This window comes from Cryptotermes secundus, unplaced genomic scaffold (assembly GCF_002891405.2).
Source record: "Cryptotermes secundus unplaced genomic scaffold, Csec_1.0 scaffold188, whole genome shotgun sequence".
NCBI lineage: Eukaryota > Metazoa > Arthropoda > Insecta > Blattodea > Kalotermitidae > Cryptotermes > Cryptotermes secundus.
In genome coordinates this window covers 229292-249004 of record NW_019738872.1, presented here as the reverse complement: position 1 = coordinate 249004, position 19713 = coordinate 229292, and the positions used below count along the sequence as shown (strand labels likewise).

At 44.3% G+C, this 19713-nt stretch overlaps 1 protein-coding gene across 2 annotated transcripts in view; it reads left to right on the top strand.

Moving 5' to 3' along the window:
* LOC111871092 (Down syndrome cell adhesion molecule-like protein Dscam2) overlaps positions 1 to 19713 on the top strand; it is a 244320-nt gene that overhangs the window by 63935 nt on the left and 160672 nt on the right. For both annotated transcript variants that reach the window (XM_023863883.2, XM_033754105.1), the window contains exon 3: positions 9494 to 9655. In XM_023863883.2, coding sequence (XP_023719651.1) covers positions 9494 to 9655 — 162 coding nt within the window. The remainder of the gene's footprint in view (positions 1 to 9493; positions 9656 to 19713) is intronic.

The following is a 19713-nucleotide window of genomic DNA, read 5'->3' as shown; positions in this document are numbered from 1 at the left end:
AATAATTACGAAACTGAAGAAGAGGCCAGGGCCCAACAGAGGATATAGAATCATTGAATGAATGAATGGGGAGGCAGGGAAATGAGGGTGGAAAAGGTGCATGATGAGTCGCTTCATAACATGTATTTTTCACAGACACTTTAATGATGATCAAATAAAAGAAGATGAGATTGGTCGAGCGTATAGCATAGAGGTAAAAGTTGAGAAATGCATGTAACATTTTGATAGAAAAATCTTGAAGGTGAAACTTAGATTATTTGAGCGTATATGAGAGCTTCATAACTTGTACTCTTCTCCAAGTATAATTAGAATGATCAAGTCGAGGAGGATGAGGTGGGCAGGTCATGTAGCACGAATGGGGAGACGAGGAATGCGTATAGGTTATTGGTGGGAAAGCCAGAAGGAAAGAGACCACAGGGAAGACCAAGGCGTAGCTGGGTGGACAATATTAGAATGGATCTTAGATAGGATGGGATGGTATGGATTGGATAGATATGGCTCAGGATAGGGACCAGTGGACGGCTCTTGTGAACACGGTGATGAATCTTCGGGTTCCATAAAATGCTGGGAAATTCTTGAGTAGCTGCTGAATTGGCGGCTCCTCCAGAAGGGCTCAGCTCCATGAGTAAGTAAGTAATATGAGAGGATAATATTAAAATGGATCTTAGAGGAAAAAATATGAGGATGTTGACGGGATTCATCTGGCTCGGCATTGAAACCAGCGGCGGGATCTTGCGAACACGGTAATGAATCTTTGGGACCCATATGATATTCTCAAGGAAGACTTAGTTACGTGAATTTAATTTACATATTGAGTGTGATACTAGCGATGCAAATAAGCTTAAAACTTCAATCAGAATAGCTAGGCGACCTATTTTGTCAATTTCATCTTCTGCCAACTCGAGGAATGTATTACATTTCAGCATTCTGTTGCACGTCGACCACAGTGGCCGCGCTGTCTAAAGGCGCGTCCACATTACTCGTGCTCGTGTGACTCGCTATGCTCGCGAGTAATGTGGACGATATGACAAGTCACGAGACAAGCCAATTTTAAATTTTAAATTTAAAACTATTGCCAATAAATTAAAATACGACTACAGCCTATACACACTACGAGTAAAATATACGATCCTCACGCGCCGAAGCTTGGCGAGCAACCGAAATAGTGTGGACGAAGATTTACGAGCACAAGTAAAAGCCAGATGAGTCGCCAGACGAGTACAAGCCTGGCGAGCACGAGCATGAGCACGAGTAATGTGGACGCGCCTTAAGGCATGAACCGTTTCGACCCCCTCGAACACTGTGATCGTGGGTTCGAATCCCACTCAAATCTGTATGCGCTTATTCTGTGTTTATATTTCACTGTGTGTAGGTAGCGGCCTTGCGACTGGCTGACCCTCCGTCCAAGGAGTCCTACAGACTATATACATCATTTTTTATTGTGCTTATTATGCTTATTTACAATTTACATCATTACAGAGTATTGAGTAAATGTGCTGTAGTGGGTTAGCTTGCGAGGGAAACATCGAGTGATGTTTCTCCTACATTTAGCGTATTTCATTGATTGGTGATGTCTTGGGGTCATGTTCTGTTCTGTCTTCCTGTCACTGGACAGTTGGTGTTAGCTCTTCTGTTAATTACTTAATTACTTGTCATGGTTTACAGTTTGGTTTTTGTACCTTTCAGCCATTCTTAGTATTTCATTTTCGACGAAAGGTATCTTTAGGTCGTTATGGAGTGTAAGGTTGCTCACATACCGTGGCGCGTCTGCAATTGCCCTTAGTGTTTTTGATTGGAATCTCTGGATGAGATTGATTGTCGACGACTTTGCACATCCCGAGAGTTGAAGACCATAGGACCAAATAGGTTTCAATATAGCTTTGTATAGCAGTATTTTGTTAGTCAAAGAGAGCTTTGATTTTCTATTGAGAAGCCAATACATTTCACGACTATATACATAATTAAGAAACTGAGAAAATGGCCAAGGTCCGAAGGGCTGCAGAGCCATAGAGACAGAGAGAGAAATGATTTAATTTGCAGGAGCAGTCTTGAAGGTGCAACTTCTTGTTGTGCTGTGTACCAGTAAGACATTAAGAAAGTAATGCCTTGTAATACCAACTTAACTGAAACCGCGACCAATCACTTCACATAAGATTGTGCTGCTGGACTGACACCTGAGGGTCGCTAGCGAGTAGTTGCTGAAACATTCACGTGACCATCATTAGATGTTTAATTACTTAGAGAACGTGACACTGACGACAAGCATTTGCAGTGCAGAAACAGGAACTGCCATGCAACTACATGCTCTTGTCTCACAACTCTGCTATTGAGCACTTTATTAATCTCATCATTGATGTTGTCTATAATCAGGGATTAGGTACAACAAATCTCTTCTTAACTTCAATCTCCACTTCTTCCACATTTTGCCAACTTCTCTCTTTCATCTCAGTATGTTACAATTTTCCTTTCAGAAGGTAATCAGAGTTCATTCAACATTTCATTTTGAAAGAGTCGTATTTACATTGAAAACTGCATGGGAAATTGTTTTCTGACACACGTGATTATTCTTTGTATTGTGGCATGACGCCCGAAAGCCAGAATAGTAAAATCAGAATAGACGTTCATTTTTAGGCAACGACTCGGCAAACACATTCCCGCGGCAACGAGTACGCAAGCAACATTCTAGTAACTTCCTTTGCTATGCAGCGACGCTGTAAACACGCCTTTCCAACAATAGAAAGGCTGTATTTTCTGCGTGGTTCCTGCAGAGTGGTTAAAAAGAAGAGTTCATTTGAGAAGAGTTAGTTGAGTTTCGCGACTCCAGCCTGGCAGGATATGAGCTAGGGGGCAGAGGAATAGAATTGAGGGAGTCGGCAGCCGAAGATGATTGAGAGGAAATGGCAAGAAATAAATTAGACTCTGGCAGGAAGACTTCATGCATGATTTGAAGGGACACTGAGACTGTTATAAAATCCGTTGCCAGGATACGACTAGTGAAGACTGAGAACTCTAGTGCGTGTGTATTAGTGAGCTGTAAAGTGTGTATATCGGCGATAGAGCTTTGTTGTCTGTAGTCCCTAGTTGTGTGCCAATAAATCCAATTATCCAATACAAAACCCTTCTTATAAGTCACGCACACCCCATGCACGTGACAGTATATAGATAAGAATGTAGTGGTATTACTTTATAACTGACTTCAGGTTATTTACTTCAGCATGAACAGAACCAACACAAGATTAACGGCGTGTTTTGTAATTGGATCCCTTTATCAATTTTTTGGGTAAGAAATTTAGTTGTTAATAATATGCTAATTATTATTAACAACTTATTATTAAATTATTACTCAGCTATTTTATTATTTTGGTTCTATTATTCCGTCTAATATTGCACTTGTAAGCATGTGGAGCCTGGATAGCTCAGCCTCTAATAACAAGGGCTAGAGCCTGGACGGCTAGGATTAGATTCCCGGCAGGGCCAAGAGATTTTTCTCTTTTCCACATTGTCCATACCGGTTCTGGGGCCCACGCAGCCTCCTATACAATGGGCAGCAGGGGCTCTTTCCCCGGGAGTAAAGCGGCTGGGCCAAATGCTGTCCACTCACATTCATCGATTGTCGGGGTAAAAAATGGTGGAGCCTACCTCCACTCCCTTATACGTCTTCATAGCGTGGTACTTAATTAATTAAGCATTGGGCCGCGCCATAGCTAGTCGCTGGCTTCCCACCGCGGCGGCCCGGGTTCGATCCCGGACCTGGTCAAGTGGGATTTGTGGTGGACAAAGTGGCGCTGGGGCAGGATTTCTCCGAGTACTTCGGTTTCCCCTGCCAATCTCCATTCCACTAATTTCTCCACAATCCCCCTCACCTATCATGTGGGGCTGGTACAATAGGCCAGATGTGGCTGCAGTACAAGGGAATTAGTCCCACCCCACTAGCAATAAAAAGAACTTAGTTAAGCATAGTGGCAGCTTTACCTGTACCGTACTTCCACTACATGTTTCGACCTTATAAAATCAACATCAGGTAGAGACTTCTACATAATTGCTGCACTGTATTGCTTTTTTAGTTCACTGATCGAAAACTTGGTTAAATTATTTTTTATTTTTTAAAACACGTTCTATTTTATTTTTTGCTTTAGAATTGGTACTTTGTCTTCCCATATTCTACGGTTTCTTGGTTATGTGAGGAGTCCAGTTGTAGTGTAGAGAGTTGTGTTGTGTTTGGGGTCTGTATTCTGTAAGACGTGGTGCTGTGTGAACGTTAAGTTATATTCAGAGCGGCCACAACTTATACGCCACATTTCAAGTGCACACATAACACAGAGTATACGAGATAACAGAGAATTGGTTTGCTTTGCTTGAAAGAGCAACCCACCAAGTTCAATACATCTCAATGTGAGCGCCATTTGTAGCTCACAGAATGTCGAAACGTTACAATATTCGACGTCCTATGTTTTCCCGCATCCAGAGCGTGTCAGAAGCAACTGCAGTTTTGATTTGTGCACGAAGTTCGACGGCACTACCAATTTTGGGGGGAATACCTGGTCCTTTACATAGACCCAAAGAAGAAATCCAGTCGGGTTAGATGGGAGCAGCAAGGGGCCCGCGGGATTGGTCCGTGTCGCCCAATCCGTTTGGAAAAGTTTCATTCAGAGACTCTCTGACTGTAAGGCCCCAGTGTGAAGGGACCATCTGCGGGACTGCACTTGAATAATTGATTTTGTCTCCCACTACCACAACACAAACATTGCATTTTGCTGGTGGAAGGGCGCCATTTTGCGTTCATCAGCTGTTTACGTCTCAGCTGCACCACTATCGGCCGAGCTATCAATTAATACGGAAAACATTCAGCGTTTTTCGAAAAATGCAATCCGTTTCCCGGTATCTCTAAAAGTTTGTGGTTTATGTACGTTTAAAATGTGAATAATGTATGGCCATTCTGTATTTCGTCAGGCCCCACTCCCCCCCCGGTCCCTACGTCAGTAATGCTGATCGGGTCATATTTCCGTGTTTCCGGTCTAACTGAAATATCTTTACTACTTCTTTCATATCATGACATCCACACACGATGACGCATTTCCTCTGGCAAAGGAGACGTTTCGACTGCGGCGACTGTCTGCTACCATTCAAACGCAGGGATTTTAGTTCAAAACTCACAGGGGGCAAAAATGTAAATCTCTGAATTTTTCTCGGTTTATGTTGTCCTGTGTAGGTACAGACATTTCGCGTGGTCTGCGCTGTCCCCATCCAAATGTCTATCAGAAGTTTCCGAACCTCGGAAAACGGGAGCCGTTTGATCTCACTTGTCGGTCGTGCCATACAAGAAGTTAATAGTAGATATGCATTCCCACTTCGAATCCTGACATTCAAGCAAGTTTATGTTCGAGAAGCCGTTTCGCACCGTACAGAAACACGCTGCTTCATCATTATAAAGACTAGCCAGTTGGTGCTGTTTAGGGTATCAGAAAATCATATGAAACAAATACATTATACATGGACATTGCTGGGTCTTTAATGTTAAAGCGGGCGGTATATTAGTGACCAATGTGAGACTAGTGATTTCATAAGCAGGGTCCTTGTAGCAAGGGACGAAACCGGTGCTCTGCTGTTTGAAGTGGAAGACTTACCAGTGCACACTGCGGTGTTGCTATGGAAACACGAATCTCGGGAACCGAACGGAGCAAACAGGACGTACGCAATTTCCGGTTTCCAAGCTGCTGGGCAGGCACACTGTCCAGCTTCGGAATTGCCGACACCGTCTGGCTGCTGGAGGGCTGTGATTGAAAAGTAGGTTAGTGGAAAGTATTGGAGTCATTGACTGTAATGCATTTGGACACGGCAAATAAGCAGATGATTTTCCAGAAATAATTAAACGTTTATACAGAATCGCATAGCACAATCTCCGACGACCTAATTACGAAATAAAAGAGGGGACTATAAGCAGACAGCGAGCAATGTAACATGAATCACAATCTAAAAAGGTAAAAAAGTAAAGCAATCGCTGTAACAGCCCGTGGAGGCCCATAGGGTTGTGAGACGCCGAGGCTCCCACATTTTCTAGACAATCGGCTCACAGATGGCGGTGAGGTTTTCAGCCTTAAGCACCGGCCGCCCTTTACCCGCAGGAAGATTTCTAGTGCTCATATCTGTTGGAGGCTTAGTCGATCCCAGGTCCATAGTGAGGCTGATTAGCTCAATTGAAAAACATAATGACCTCATGTGGAATTGAAACTGCTACCTTCCGACTTGTAGCAAAGTGCCTCAACCAAATACTCTACGGCGTGCCTCCAATTATAATCTAAGAGGGATGATAACTTACGACAATAATAATATTAATAATAACAATATTATTGATTTTCTACGGTGAGAAGTTTCTATCTCCATGTCAAGCCTCCAAGCTGGTGGCCCACCCCATGCCGGCTGTCCACGATTCCTTATTCAGTATTTCAATATCCTATGAAGATATGGCAACGTTATCGTGTTTGGGAATGACAATAACAAATCAAAATTTGATTCGTGGAGAAGTTAAGAGACATGTAGTAAGTGGCTTGGGTCAAGCTCGAAGCCAGCTGCACATCAGTAAATCAGTGAAGCTAATGCGAAATACGAGACCGGGTTCTTCAGACATTCCAAACTTTGACACCGGAAGTCATAATTTTAGTAGGGTCGTTCTGGACTTATGCTACCCCAAATTCCAGTTTGACAGTCACGCAGCAGGTGGCAGAGTTCACCCCTAAACTCTGGCCGCTTAAGTATTTCTTTTTCTAATTGGAGGAGAAAGATTAAGCAGCCTCCCAGCTTGCCCGGTCCGCCCAATCAAAATCTGAAGTGGGACGCCCTTTGCCTGAATTTTGGGTAACCAGGGAAGATGTCTACCCATCAAAGTGCGCTTGGCTGGAGGACTACGGGGATACACGTGTTCTCGGATCACCCATATATTCACTTCTTTGTGGTCCCACTCGACTAGTATGTTTTAGGAATCAGTAACAGCCTAACCCATCGGAAAAGCGCCGAATGGCGGTCAACGGATTCTCCAGCGTCAAAGAAAGTGAGGCGGCAGCAAACGAAAATAAAGACTATGATAATCGTTTTTTCTCCGATGCTAGGAGTAGTGTTCATCACGAGTCTGTTCCGCAAGGCAATCTGTCAACCAAGAATTTTACATCTCCGTAATCAGGCGTATGCGCGAGTCATTTCGACGTCGTCGTCCTGAACTATGGCCATGTGGACAGTGGACTTCGTTTCATGACAGTGCGAGACCACAACAGATTTCTCGCTAAACACAACGTTACTGTGCTTCAACATCCCCGTATTCCCCTGACCTCTCACCATGCAATGTTTTTGTGCCACGACTAAAAAAAGAAACGCTACAAGGACGGCGACATGAGAATATAGACGCTATTCAAGCGGCTGCGACGACGGAGCTCACAGCCATTCCGAAAGAGGCATTCATCAGCTGCTTCCAGGACTTGCAGAAATTCTGGCATCGGCGTATTGACTGCGGAGGGGACTACTTTGAAGGGGACAGGAACCATTAGTTAATAAGTTGAATTTTGTATTTCTGACAGACTCATTCTCGGTACTTTATGGTCATGGGTTGCACATGAAAGCTTATTATTTCATCCGCGCTCATGGATAATTGCGTCTCTACAACTTATCAGAAATTGATAGTGTGACGTATAGACCTTTTGCTAAGCGGCGACTCTGACAACGACCTTTCTTGGACAACGGCTCGGTAAATACGTTCCCGTTGCTAGGCAGCATATCCTTAATAATGAAACAGTTTGACAACAGTGGAAAAGGGTGTTCTTTATGTGGTCCGTGCAAAGATGTTATAACTATGATAGTTTGGAGCATTAGTTCCGGTTGGGTAAGGGGGTTCTTTTCGGTCCGCCTCGTGTTTTTGTACGTAGGAGGGGACGAAAATTGAAGTCTCGAAACTGAGACATAAAATATGGTCGCCAGTTCCAAGGGACTTGGACCGGAGAACGTCTGCACTGGCGAGGGCCAGCAGCAATTGTAAACGACACACCCGTCAGACGGAGTGCTACACATCAACAAACCCGCACCTGTCTGGCAATAATAAATATCCGATCGTAAGTCCGAGATGGGTGCTTTATTCCAATACAGACTGGCCTACTGACCGTCCGTCGTAACATAAGCCTCCGGCTCATCAGTTCAGATGCGAGAACAAGCTAACGCATGGACTGCATTACGAGTATATTCGAGTCCTGGATGCCCAACTCATCAACAAAAACGATACTTTTCTTTGTGGCTGACAGAATGAGGACAGAACTAGAAGCTGACAGCGAGGTAATTACTGTGAAAGATCGAGCACTGAACATCAGATACTGTGCTGTAAAGGTCAGACTGGTCTCGCGGTCTAAGGCAGTGATTCTCAACCGTCGGACTGCGGCCCCTGTACCGGGCCCTCGTCTTACAGAAAAAAATTAATTTACCGAGCCGCAGTCTGACAAAGTTTGAGAACCACTGGTCTAAGGAATGAACTATTTTCCCCGACTCGAACACCGATATCGTGGGTTCGAATTCCACTTGAGTCATGGATGTCTGTGTATGCATTTGATCTGTGTGTAGGTGGCGGCCTTGTAACGGGTTGATCCCACGTCCAAGGAGTCGCAGTGACTGTGTATAGGATTTAAGCTAATCTGTCCTTTTAACAGGCGCTGGAAGCCGACAATTGTCAGAATGAACAGCGATTGTTTCCCCGAAACGCTTTAACCATTTGATTTCCGTAATGGAGACGCGATGTTATCTGTTCGCTAGGGACTGGAATATTTAGATTAAGATGAACACCGACTGTTGATCCGGTATAGCGACTGACTACAGCTTGGGGGCCGAGGGGTCACAGTTCGGATCCCAATAGGGGTAAGATTTTTCTCCTCTTCACGTCGTCCAGGCAGGTTCTGGGGCTCACCCAACTTCCTATATGTAACAAGGGCTCTTTCCCCCCCGGGGGGGGGTTAAGCGGCCGGGGGCGGAAGTTGACCACTCATGTAGTCCCGAAGTCAAGAATACATGGATCCACTCCCCCATACTTCTTCATGACATAGTGTTTAATCACAGTAAACCCTCACTAATCCGGAGTGACTGAGGCGAGAGATCATCCGGATTAGTGAAGCAAGAGGTACCCCTAAAAGACCTTAGAACACAAATAAATGTCGAATTTAATGATATAAATAGTGCTGGCGAAAATAAATAAAGAATATCACTGTAGATCCTTTATTTATAAACTATAAAAAGACAATACATTTATACATCGATAGAAGACCCAGAAGTTGTGCTTGTTTTTGAACGCATCAATGCAAGCTCGAAGAAACCTTAAAGTTTTAAAGTATGTACTCAACTGTGAAGAGCATTGTTTTTATTTCGGGCCGGATTATCCGACATCAGGTTTAATTGTAACCGGACTAGCGAGTTTTACTGTAGTTAAACAGTTTAACTTATCGACTGCTGATCTTGTACTTTGGTTTTCCAGTTGTGGTACAGGAGTACGAGGCCAGGGTGTTCGATTCGCAGGTGCTTCCCGGAAATACGGCAGTGTTCATTTGTCGGGTCCCCAGTTTTGTGCGCGATTTCCTCACTGTCACGTCGTGGCTGCAAGATCACCACTTCAACATCTACCCTACGGCTGAAGGAGGTAAGTAGAAAAGTTCTGCGGCCATTGCACATATCGCGTAGTGTTCCAAGCCTCGGCTGTACGACTCCGGAAAGAGATGCATGCCCCCGCTTCTGAGGGCTGAAGTACATGACACAAAGAACAGCAGAATTATTGATTCACCAGTGAATTATGCTGTGTGATACATAATGTTCCCTACAACCACCAGGTTACACTACAAAGTTACACAAGGCACCAGTCTGGTCTTTATTAAATCCATGTTCTGATACCGGCCTCTACATCTCAAATCCGAACGTGGAAGTGTACCGCTGGCTTCGAATAAGGAACGGAAAATACGTTTACATAAGAAATATAAGCTCACATTTGTTTAGTAAGCCGATCGCAGTGAAGGCATGAAATGTCTTCGCTCGCTCCAACGCTGGGATCGTGAATTCGGATCCAACTCAAGGAATGATGTTTCTGTGCGTTTATTCTGTGTTTGTGTTGTCCTGTGTGTAGGTAGCGGCTATTTTGTGAAGGCTGATCCCCCGTCTAAGATGTCCTACCGGCTTTGTGGATCAAGGAACTGAAACAGCTGCCAGAGTACAACAAAAGGCTGTAGATGGATGGATGGATTTGTTTAGTGATAATTACCGTACATTTTAGTTGCATGAGATTTAGGCCGTGCTATAGTTCTGGATGTTAATCGCCGGCTTCCCACCGCCGAGGTCTGGACTCGATCCCAGGTCAGTTCATGTGGGATTTTTGGTGGGCAAAGTGGCGCTGGGGCAGGTTTCCTCCGAGCACTTTGGTTTCCCCTGTCAATTCTCGTTCCATCAAATGGTCCATACTCATCTATCATCCGGGACTGGGACAATAGGCCAAATAGCCGTCGACCTACCAAGTGGACTTAGTCTCACCCCACCCCAAGAAACTAAAAAACTAACCATCTACCTGAAATTTTGGGTCCTCACGGCGTTCATTTCTGAACTGTGATGCCAAACAAGCAACGTCATATCTCAGAAGACAATATTCGTACATTCAGTTCCAGTCGTAAAATTCATGGTAAGAAGGTAAAAATTGATAATGTCCCTGTACTTAAATAATTAAACACTGCCCTATGAAGGCGTATGGGGAAATGAATGTATAGCTCCACATTTTCTTGATCTCGGCACTAGTTGGAGGTAAGTGTTCAGCTTCACGCCCCGGCCGCTTTCCCCCCGACGAAAGAGCCCCCGGTACTCATTGGATAGGAGGCTGGGTGGACCCCAGGGACTCTCTGGACGACGTGGAGAAGAGAAACTCGAACTCCGACCCCTCGGTCGTCTAGCACATAGCCAGTAAATATGCCGATTACACTATCCCGGCTCCTTGTGGTAATGGGACAAACCTATGAAATAAAAAATTGGTGAAAAAGTTGCACACGTTTTCTCGTATAAAATTGACCTCGATTATAACATCTTGGAAACTAAATCGACTGTTGCTGAATAGATCATTTTTGGTTTCCGAATATCGAAAAAGAGCTAAATCTGTCCGATCGGTAAAGCCGGTTTCGACAATATCGACATATCGCGTTTTGCTCCCCAGTGCGTGTACCTTGAGTTTATTTTAAAACACCATCCATGCATTTTTATTCAGATCCGTGGTCTCCATAAATGACCGAAATTTTATCAAAGTCGTTGGAAACTTTTTCGAGAAAATCTCAATTTGATGTCGTGAGCACAATTTGAAAAGCCAGTGTTTTTTGACCTGGAAATTTCATCGCATTCACCAGCCACAGATCTAGAACAGATAAACTCTTGAATCTTGCAGTTGAATAAAATTCGTTCAACCGCTCCGGACTATCCGTTCATAAAGACAGATAGGCGAGACAGAGTACCAAATTGGGGGGGGGGCTCCAAATGTGGAAATCCGTACAAATCTTGAGATCGAAGTTACCACACAGTCCTTCTCATACGAGCAACTTGAAAGAAGGACGAAGAAACGTGAAGTTAGGATTGCATAGAATTTCTGTCTATAGCTCTACAGCCCTTTGGTCGCCATATCAGTTTCTGCACACAGACATCCATGCCTTGAGTGGGATCGAACCCACCACCCCAGTGTTCGAGTGGGCGAAGACAGGCCATGAAGGCCAAGATCGCATGGCCAATGTGATCGGCTGCGTAGAAGATCACCTGTGGGAAACATCTCTAATTATTATTTTGGACTCCGCCCGTTCATTACCGTGTTCACAAAAGGCCGTCACTGGCCCCTTCCTGAGCCAGATGACTCTTTTCCGCACAAATTCGATTCTCTTCTGCCTATTTCCTTGATTCTAAGAAGCTATCGATTGTAAGACGCGCCTATAATTCAGATATAAATAACAATATAGCTGTCTGTTTTAAGATATCGTAGTCAACGCATCTAAAATTGTAAAAGTGATCCATCTGAAAACGTTTCAAAATGGAAAACTTGTATTTTGTATAAGATTTGGTGTTTTCACAGCGGTGACTATGAAGAATGGCGTCTTCTGAGATGTGGCACCGTATACATCTTGTGTGAACAGACGTTTCGGAAGAAAGTATCGACTCTATCTTCAGTTCACATAAGTTCTACACGGTACCACATCCCAGAAGACGACATTCTTCATTATATTATACCTCACTGAACATGAAACGTAAGTGGATGTCCACAAGACGCGCTGGAAATGTCGTTCATTTTTCTACATACGTCATTCAAGAGACGTTTGTGAGAGTAAAAAAATGGAATGATTTTAGTTATGATAATGTTTCAAGTAGATCATTGCATACAAACTGCTTTAATCTGCAAACAGAATGTACACCTGCTGTGTGTGTAAGTCTCACGATCAGCTATGCGAAATTTCCTAAATTTAAACTTTTTATTACTTTCGGTAATGTTGAAATATCTTTAAGTCAGCTTCGAGGTGTTATAGAATTCTCCATTTTAATACCACTTGACAGAGAAACGTTGTCGATACTTTGTTGCTAAAATCCCCTTCGTTCTTTTGAAAGTTTCCCATTTCCTGCTTAAAGAACACTTTCACATTTCAAGTGCAATGAACTGTTAAAATGTCAGCCATTTTCATAGTTTTAAGCTGTTGATATTAGGCGACGCCTCTGGTCGTTGTAAAACCATAAGATTCAGAAAGCAAATATTGCAAAGCGCAGGAAATCGGAGAAGCCGTTCAAACTGTCAAAGTACTTGAGCATAATGAGGTTTGTAGGTGTAGTGGAATGAGTCAAACTCAGACAGGTTTGATTATCCATATTGCTGTTCTGAACGCTCTCATGATAACATGTGACTTTATTAGTTTACACAAGCGGAAATATTCCTGTTTCACCAGAATATGGTTGCTGTTCTTGTCAGTATTGCAATATTAGGCCTTGTAGTTAGAACCTTGAAGATGGAATAATACATGCACTAAAAATGAAGGTTACTTCTGCCTTGAAGGATTGGGCTCTCTGGTCTGATATTATGAATGCTATATACAGTTGATGCCGGTCACGGTAGCCGAGCGGTCTAAGGCATGCACTGTCTTCGCTCGCTCGGAAGCCGTGATCGTGGGTTCGAATCCCACTCAGGGCATGGATGTTTGTGTGCGTTTTTCTGTGTTTGTCTACAGGTAGAGGCCTTGCGACGAGCTGATCACTCGCCCTAGGAGTCCTACCGAATGTGTAAGATCTAGAAAAACCGAAGTGAACGGAGTTCATGGAGGTAGGCCTAGGCCCACTGGGGCTGTAGTGTCAAGGAAAAGAAATATATACAGTTGATAGGACTCGTTGGATGAGTGATCAGTCCGTCGCAAGGCCGCTACCTACACAGGACAACATCAATACAGAATAACTGTCTCGAGTGGGATTCGAACCCACATTCACACTGCATGAGTTGACGAAGACATTTAGTATCTCAGACCGCGCGACGCTGTGAAGGGCAATAAATTATTTGAGTAATTTAGTCAGAAACATTGGGAATGAGACTCCATTCGCATACACAAACACGTCGCTTTAACAGCCGTGGCTGTTGTATTTGGGAAGAGAATGGCGTATGGGTGTTCTCTGTCAGGTCCCCATAACAAACAGGAAACAGATGAAACGGAACAGTTGCATTGCTATATGCTAGCCATGACGGTTTTATATTGCAACGTGGATGGTCAGAGCGTTGCTGGGTAACGGACGGGTAAACACGCCGCAATACACGCAATCAACAATGGAACAACGAGGTTATGCAACCCACTTCTATGCAGCAGATCGCTAAACAAACTTCCGCGCACGTGCAATGACGTCACACTCCAGCAGTACTAGTTATCACGTGACTTGTTTTTATGTTGTCCGTGCGGCGCATGTATAACGAAGAACCGTTTAAGCTTAAGTTAGTTACATAAATGATGCCCCCCAAACACATCGTGTTCACCTGGCCCTCTTTGCGGACGCCACCTGTCTGTATGTGACAGATCGTAAGGAGGGTTTTATTGTTAGAAAACTCCAGCGCGGTCTCAGCTGAATGGAGACCTGGTGTGGGCGCTGGAATACTATTAATGAAGATAAGACTCAGGGGGCTTACATCTCTCGTGGTCGTCGGCCGCCTCAGTTTTGTCTCACTCTAAATGGACGAAATATTCCATTTGTAAATAGTGCAAAATATCTAGGTGTAATCTTCGATAAGAAAGTTACATGGAGATTGCACATAAAAATGATCGAAGCCAAGGCCTTCAGAACATTCATTAGAATATATTTCCTATTCAAAAGTGAGCCATTGAGCGCTAACATTAAACTGATCCTCCACAAAGCTCTCATTAGATCCGTAATGACTTATGCTAGTCCCGCCTGGGATTTTGCGGCAGACACCCATCTAGTGAAATTTCAGCGCCTGCAAAACAAGGTTCTCCGCACGATTGGCAATTTTCCAAGGCGCACACCGGTCCGCGATTTGCACATGGCATTCAAAATCCCATACATATAAGGCTATATAACAAAATTATGCAGGAAACAAGCAGAAGTCATACAAAATCATGATAATGAGAATGTTCGCAACATCGGACAAGGCTAGACCCGCCACAGAGAGTATAAGAGACTTAAACTTGGCGGCGGTCAGGCATAGACCGTTCAAGTGACTAGACTGCCGTGGTAGCGAATACTACTAGAAATAGGGCATAGTCTGCTGTACTGAGCCTGGACTGACACAGGCCTTGTTTATATTATATCTACTCGGTAGCGTAGTTGGTTGAGGGGCTATTCTACAAGCCGGAAGGTTTCGGGTTCAAGTTCCGATGAGGTCATTGGATTTTCTTTTAACTGACCTAATCCTTCCGGCCGCACTATGGCCCTGGGGTCAACTCAGCCTCTAACAGAAATTAGTACCAGGAATTAATTAAATAATTTTCCTAGGTTGTAAAGCACGGCCGGCGCGTAAGGCCGACAACATTACCGCCATCTATGAGGCGATTGTCTAGATAATGTGGGACCCTCAACGTCTCACAACCCTATGGGCCTTCACGGCCTGTTACAGGGACAGCTTTACTTTTACTTTTACTTTAATAGATATTAAGGCTCAATTTTAAATACTCGTAAGTGTACATAGTGACAATGGATTAATACTATCGACTATGACTGACAAATGACAGACCCGACCTCTCGTCAGAGATGGTGCCCCACATGGACAGGACAGTAACTTTCATTTAAAAAGTAACATCTGGTCATGAGCCCAAAGACAGACCAACTGACCCTCAGTCGCAATGTGACTTTGACTTAAGTTAGTGCAGAAACCAGGAGGGTTCAGCAGCTGTGAGCACAAGGACAGGAATGGAGCGTGAATTGTGAAGATGGAGTACAGAATAGGACAGGAGTACAGAGTGACTGAAGACAAGAAGACTTCATATTGATTTGAAGTGATAGTTTCTATATTCAGATCCGTTGCTATGAGACGACTAGTGGAAATAGATAATTCTAGTGCGTATGCAACGATGAACTGTAAAACGTTTCAGCTTTAGTGTGGAGAGACTAAGAAGAGCCACGAAAGCCTTTCGGTGGATACAAGCGCAAATTGGTACGTGTTCGTAGCGCGCACACTTCTCTTGCGAACTGTTTGAGATCCTTTTGTGTGCTTTGATATTCATGTAAACTTGGCCGTCAACACAGATACTACCGTATTATGTAGGTCTAGGTCATCATTAGGCGNAGCCTATTATATTAGGAATTTTATTATTTAGTGTTAATAAATTTATTAATGTCTTAAAACTGGTTAAAAAGTTAGTAAAATTTTTAAATAAGTCTTTAAGCTAAATAGCTCGTCGAAATATATGTGTACTTCAAAGTTTATTTCTGAAATTAGTTTTGAAAATTAAGCTAAAATTAAAAATAATGTAATGTTGTCGTTGAGGTCGTGGTTGTTAGAAAATCTGGGGCCGATGTGCCGTGTGGGGTCCTTCTAACTTCTGTCTTGTACATTTTATTACGAATTCTCGTGTAAACGATTATCTCAGTGTTTGCTATTTACTATTTGAGGATGCGCAGTAGAGCGGCACAGTACTGTAGTCCAACAGGCGGGTAAAGGCACCACACCGTGAAGAAGTATGACATTCTTAGCCTCGGCACTAGATTGGAGTTGGTTCATGTTCCAGTCGCTCATTACTCCCGGTACCCTTCGACAAGGACTGCTGGGCCCCAGAAACACGTGGTGTCCTATTCTTACTGGGAGTCGAAACCCGATCGTCCAAGTCGTAGACAGGCTGAGATAATCCGCATTCCTTATCTCCAATTACGTTTGAAATTCGTAGAAGGAAATGGCTTCCGAAGAATGCCGTCTTCTGGGATGTGGCGCCATGTAGATCTTTTGTGAACCGACGTTTCGGAGAAACGTATCTCCTCCATTTTCAGGGTAGAAAAATCCGCGAACGAGGAACAAGCTTGAGCCGATGGTTGCAGACTGAGTCACCAGTCGAAAATCACCCAGCTATATAAGAAATGGAAGGGAGGGAAATTGGGCTACATGGGAAATCAATAGAGAGGGGAGAGGAAGGGTCTGTGGAGATGGGCCAGCAGGTAGCAGGCAAGAGCCTGCTACGCACGCAGCTCGCCTCCTGGCGCGGCCGTCTGAAAGAAATGAACCGATGGTCTGGCAACATTGCTATTCCTCTGAATTGAGTACATAAGTCAATAGCAAAAGCAAATGTGTCTCTGTTTTTAATCGTGGCTGTTACGTCGCAAATTTCGAGGAAGGAAATTTGAGGCATGGCCCCAAATGTTACGACAATTACAAAAGAGTTTCACATCAATTAGGGCAAAGATGGCAACACATAAACTGTGGAACTCGGTCAAGAATATTTTAGTCAGCAGAGATGCGTAATCGCACCACTGCAAGTAGGCCACTGGAGAAAAGTGGAACTGCTAAATGCACATGGGACGAGAAGCCGCGGATTCGTTAGTGAGAATAGAAGTTTGAACCGATAGGGAGCCACCACCCTTAAATTTAGGGCAAAAGGAGGAGGTAACTTCCCTGTTTAGTCAGCTGCTGCGCCAGCTGTTTTGGAGTATAAAGGTGGGAAAGAAAGGCTTTTAGGGGATCGATCGAAAACGTAATATTAGACAAGTAGCCGAAGGCTCTGTTCGGCATGGGTGCTACAAGTGGTGGTATTCGCCTGCGTCTCTATCTCAAGTAAGTCGATTTGCTCATACTAGCCATGTTACTTAAATTTATTGTTGTTTGTGAAATTGTTGAAGTGCAATATCCAGTGTGCCCTGCGAGCCTTAGGGCAGGATAGGAGAAATAGTGTAACGAGTGATTGCCGGGGTGCAAGTGCGGTAAATATGGCTGTCGTTAAATTGTGTGTTACGATTTGCTGGTAGTATGCGGAACACGCGTATTTGTTGTTTATTGTTGTGACCATTGATTTTGTGATGAACATAATTAGGCTTTTTAGTATTTAAAGTTCTAGGAGCAGAATATTTTAAGGGTGAAGCATTATGATAGGATAGGGTAGAACTGTGAAATGAGTGGTAGGGAATGGAGAGGGGAAAAGGTTCACGTCGAACGATTAATACTCGTATAGCCTCACGAGCCGAATTAGGAGGCGAAAAGAGAGACAGACTCGAGTCATACACCTTAGGAGAGGAGATCATAATGAAGTGATAGCCTGGGAAAGTAAAGACACTAGGTAGTCTCGAGAGAACGTCGGCATTTCTATATTGTAAATACGAGTGTAAATAGACCGGTGTAATTAGGATAGGATGTACCCAGAGTTGTGATTTACCTCCACGAATCGAACCCGTCCCCGACCGATCCGGAGCTATCCTAGTCCAGGCGAAGGCAGAACTGACCCTAGGCAGCCAACGGCAGCCGAATGCAACGAACAGTTAAGGGTGAGGAGAACCCTAGTTATAGAAGCTTGACGACACCCCAGTCTTTGAGAGCGTGACAGTTAGTGGGCAGAGGCGGGTCAGAACTTACACGCCCGCTCTACGCCATTACAAAGTTGTGCCAGTGAAGGTTGGATCAGCCAACGAAAGAATGGCGACGGAGTAATTTAGTATAATTTCTTTAACCACCCCCATCACGGCAGTACAATTGGTGACATCGGTGGGATATCGAATCCCCCCCTGTCGCAACGCCATTACAATTGGTGGCATAGGTGATACAGGGTAGAACCCTCGCTTGCCACGCGGGCGGCACTACAGTATTTTCTTTAACCCCCCCTCCCTTCAGGCATAACAGTGGCGTCGTAAGGACATATGGAGGACTGGAGCTACAGCTCCATGATCCTCGAACTCGGAACTATATTCCCGCCACTATTTAATGGTCTCTCATATCAGCGCTCAGCGCTGTCCTCCTCGGTATGACATCGGCTCACAGTCATATATATGCCAGGAGTGCTGCGAAACTCTCTGAGCTGCAAATAAATCGCTTGGCGATATTTTCCGCCATTGGACTGTGTGACTGTATTCTCACTGACGAAAGTTAGCTACTCTACGCTTTTGCGGTTGTGCAGAGTTGCCACACAGTGCATATGCATGCTCCCTTCTATTCACCGCACAAATTTGCATTTCCCCCCTGCGTTTTTCTGGACATCCTCCATGTTACGGGTTTGAGGTGTTTAAAGTAGTCTCTAAAAGCTATTCGTATGTCTTCAACTTCTGTTAGACGGAGTTGGGAAATTCCGCACAAATATATCGTGGCGTGCCGCCAGAAAGCCGGAATGGTTGAGGAGATCGGGGTTGATTTCCTAGGCAACGACCGATGTTCCCGCGACAACGGCTAGGAATTGGAACGCATCCATTGCTATACAACAGCTAGCAAGCCAACAGTGGGGTTTCCACCGTTACACACGAATTATTGGAAGCAGCTTTTGCATAGCAGTGGACGAGGTTAACCCTTCGACATGGTGTTCCCTATTGAGTCCGAGTGCAAGTAGTAAGAGTCCAACTGCGCCAAGAGTGTAGTTCAGTTTGTATTTGACCTCAGAAGAGTAGAGTTGGTGTTCAGCAAGAGCAGAAGGCACTTCACCGGGAGCAGCGGCGCGAGAGTGTGTGACCTTGAAGAGGAAACGTCTGACGACGTTATAAGTTGAGAATAATTGTAAGTGTGAGTGTAAAAATGATTGTCCATTAAATATTCTTTCAAATCCGAGAAGGCGCATACAATTTCTTGTCGCGTTGCCTAGCAAACTCGCAACAATATATATTTTTATGGAATACCTTTTGTCATTTAAAAACCATGAATAGTTGTCATCACTGTTTGCAGGACTTTTATTTGGCTGAGCATATACACCAAATAAATCCACACATAATTTTCTCTTTAATTCACTTAGTGGGTGGTGGAGTCCAACCGGGTCCACTCGGCACGGCGGCCACTGATTGGCCTATTGTAGCCTGCCCCGGGTGATTATGATGATGGAGAATTTGGTGGAAAGACGATTGGCTGGGAAAACCGAAGTACTCGGAGAAAACCTGCCCCAGCTCCACTTTGTCCACCACAAATCCCACTTGACCAGACCCGGGATCGAACCCGGACCGCCGCGGTGGGAAGCCAGCACTAACCGCTTGAGCTATGGCGCGGCCTAATCCACACATATATCATCATCATCATTATCATCATCATCATCATCATCA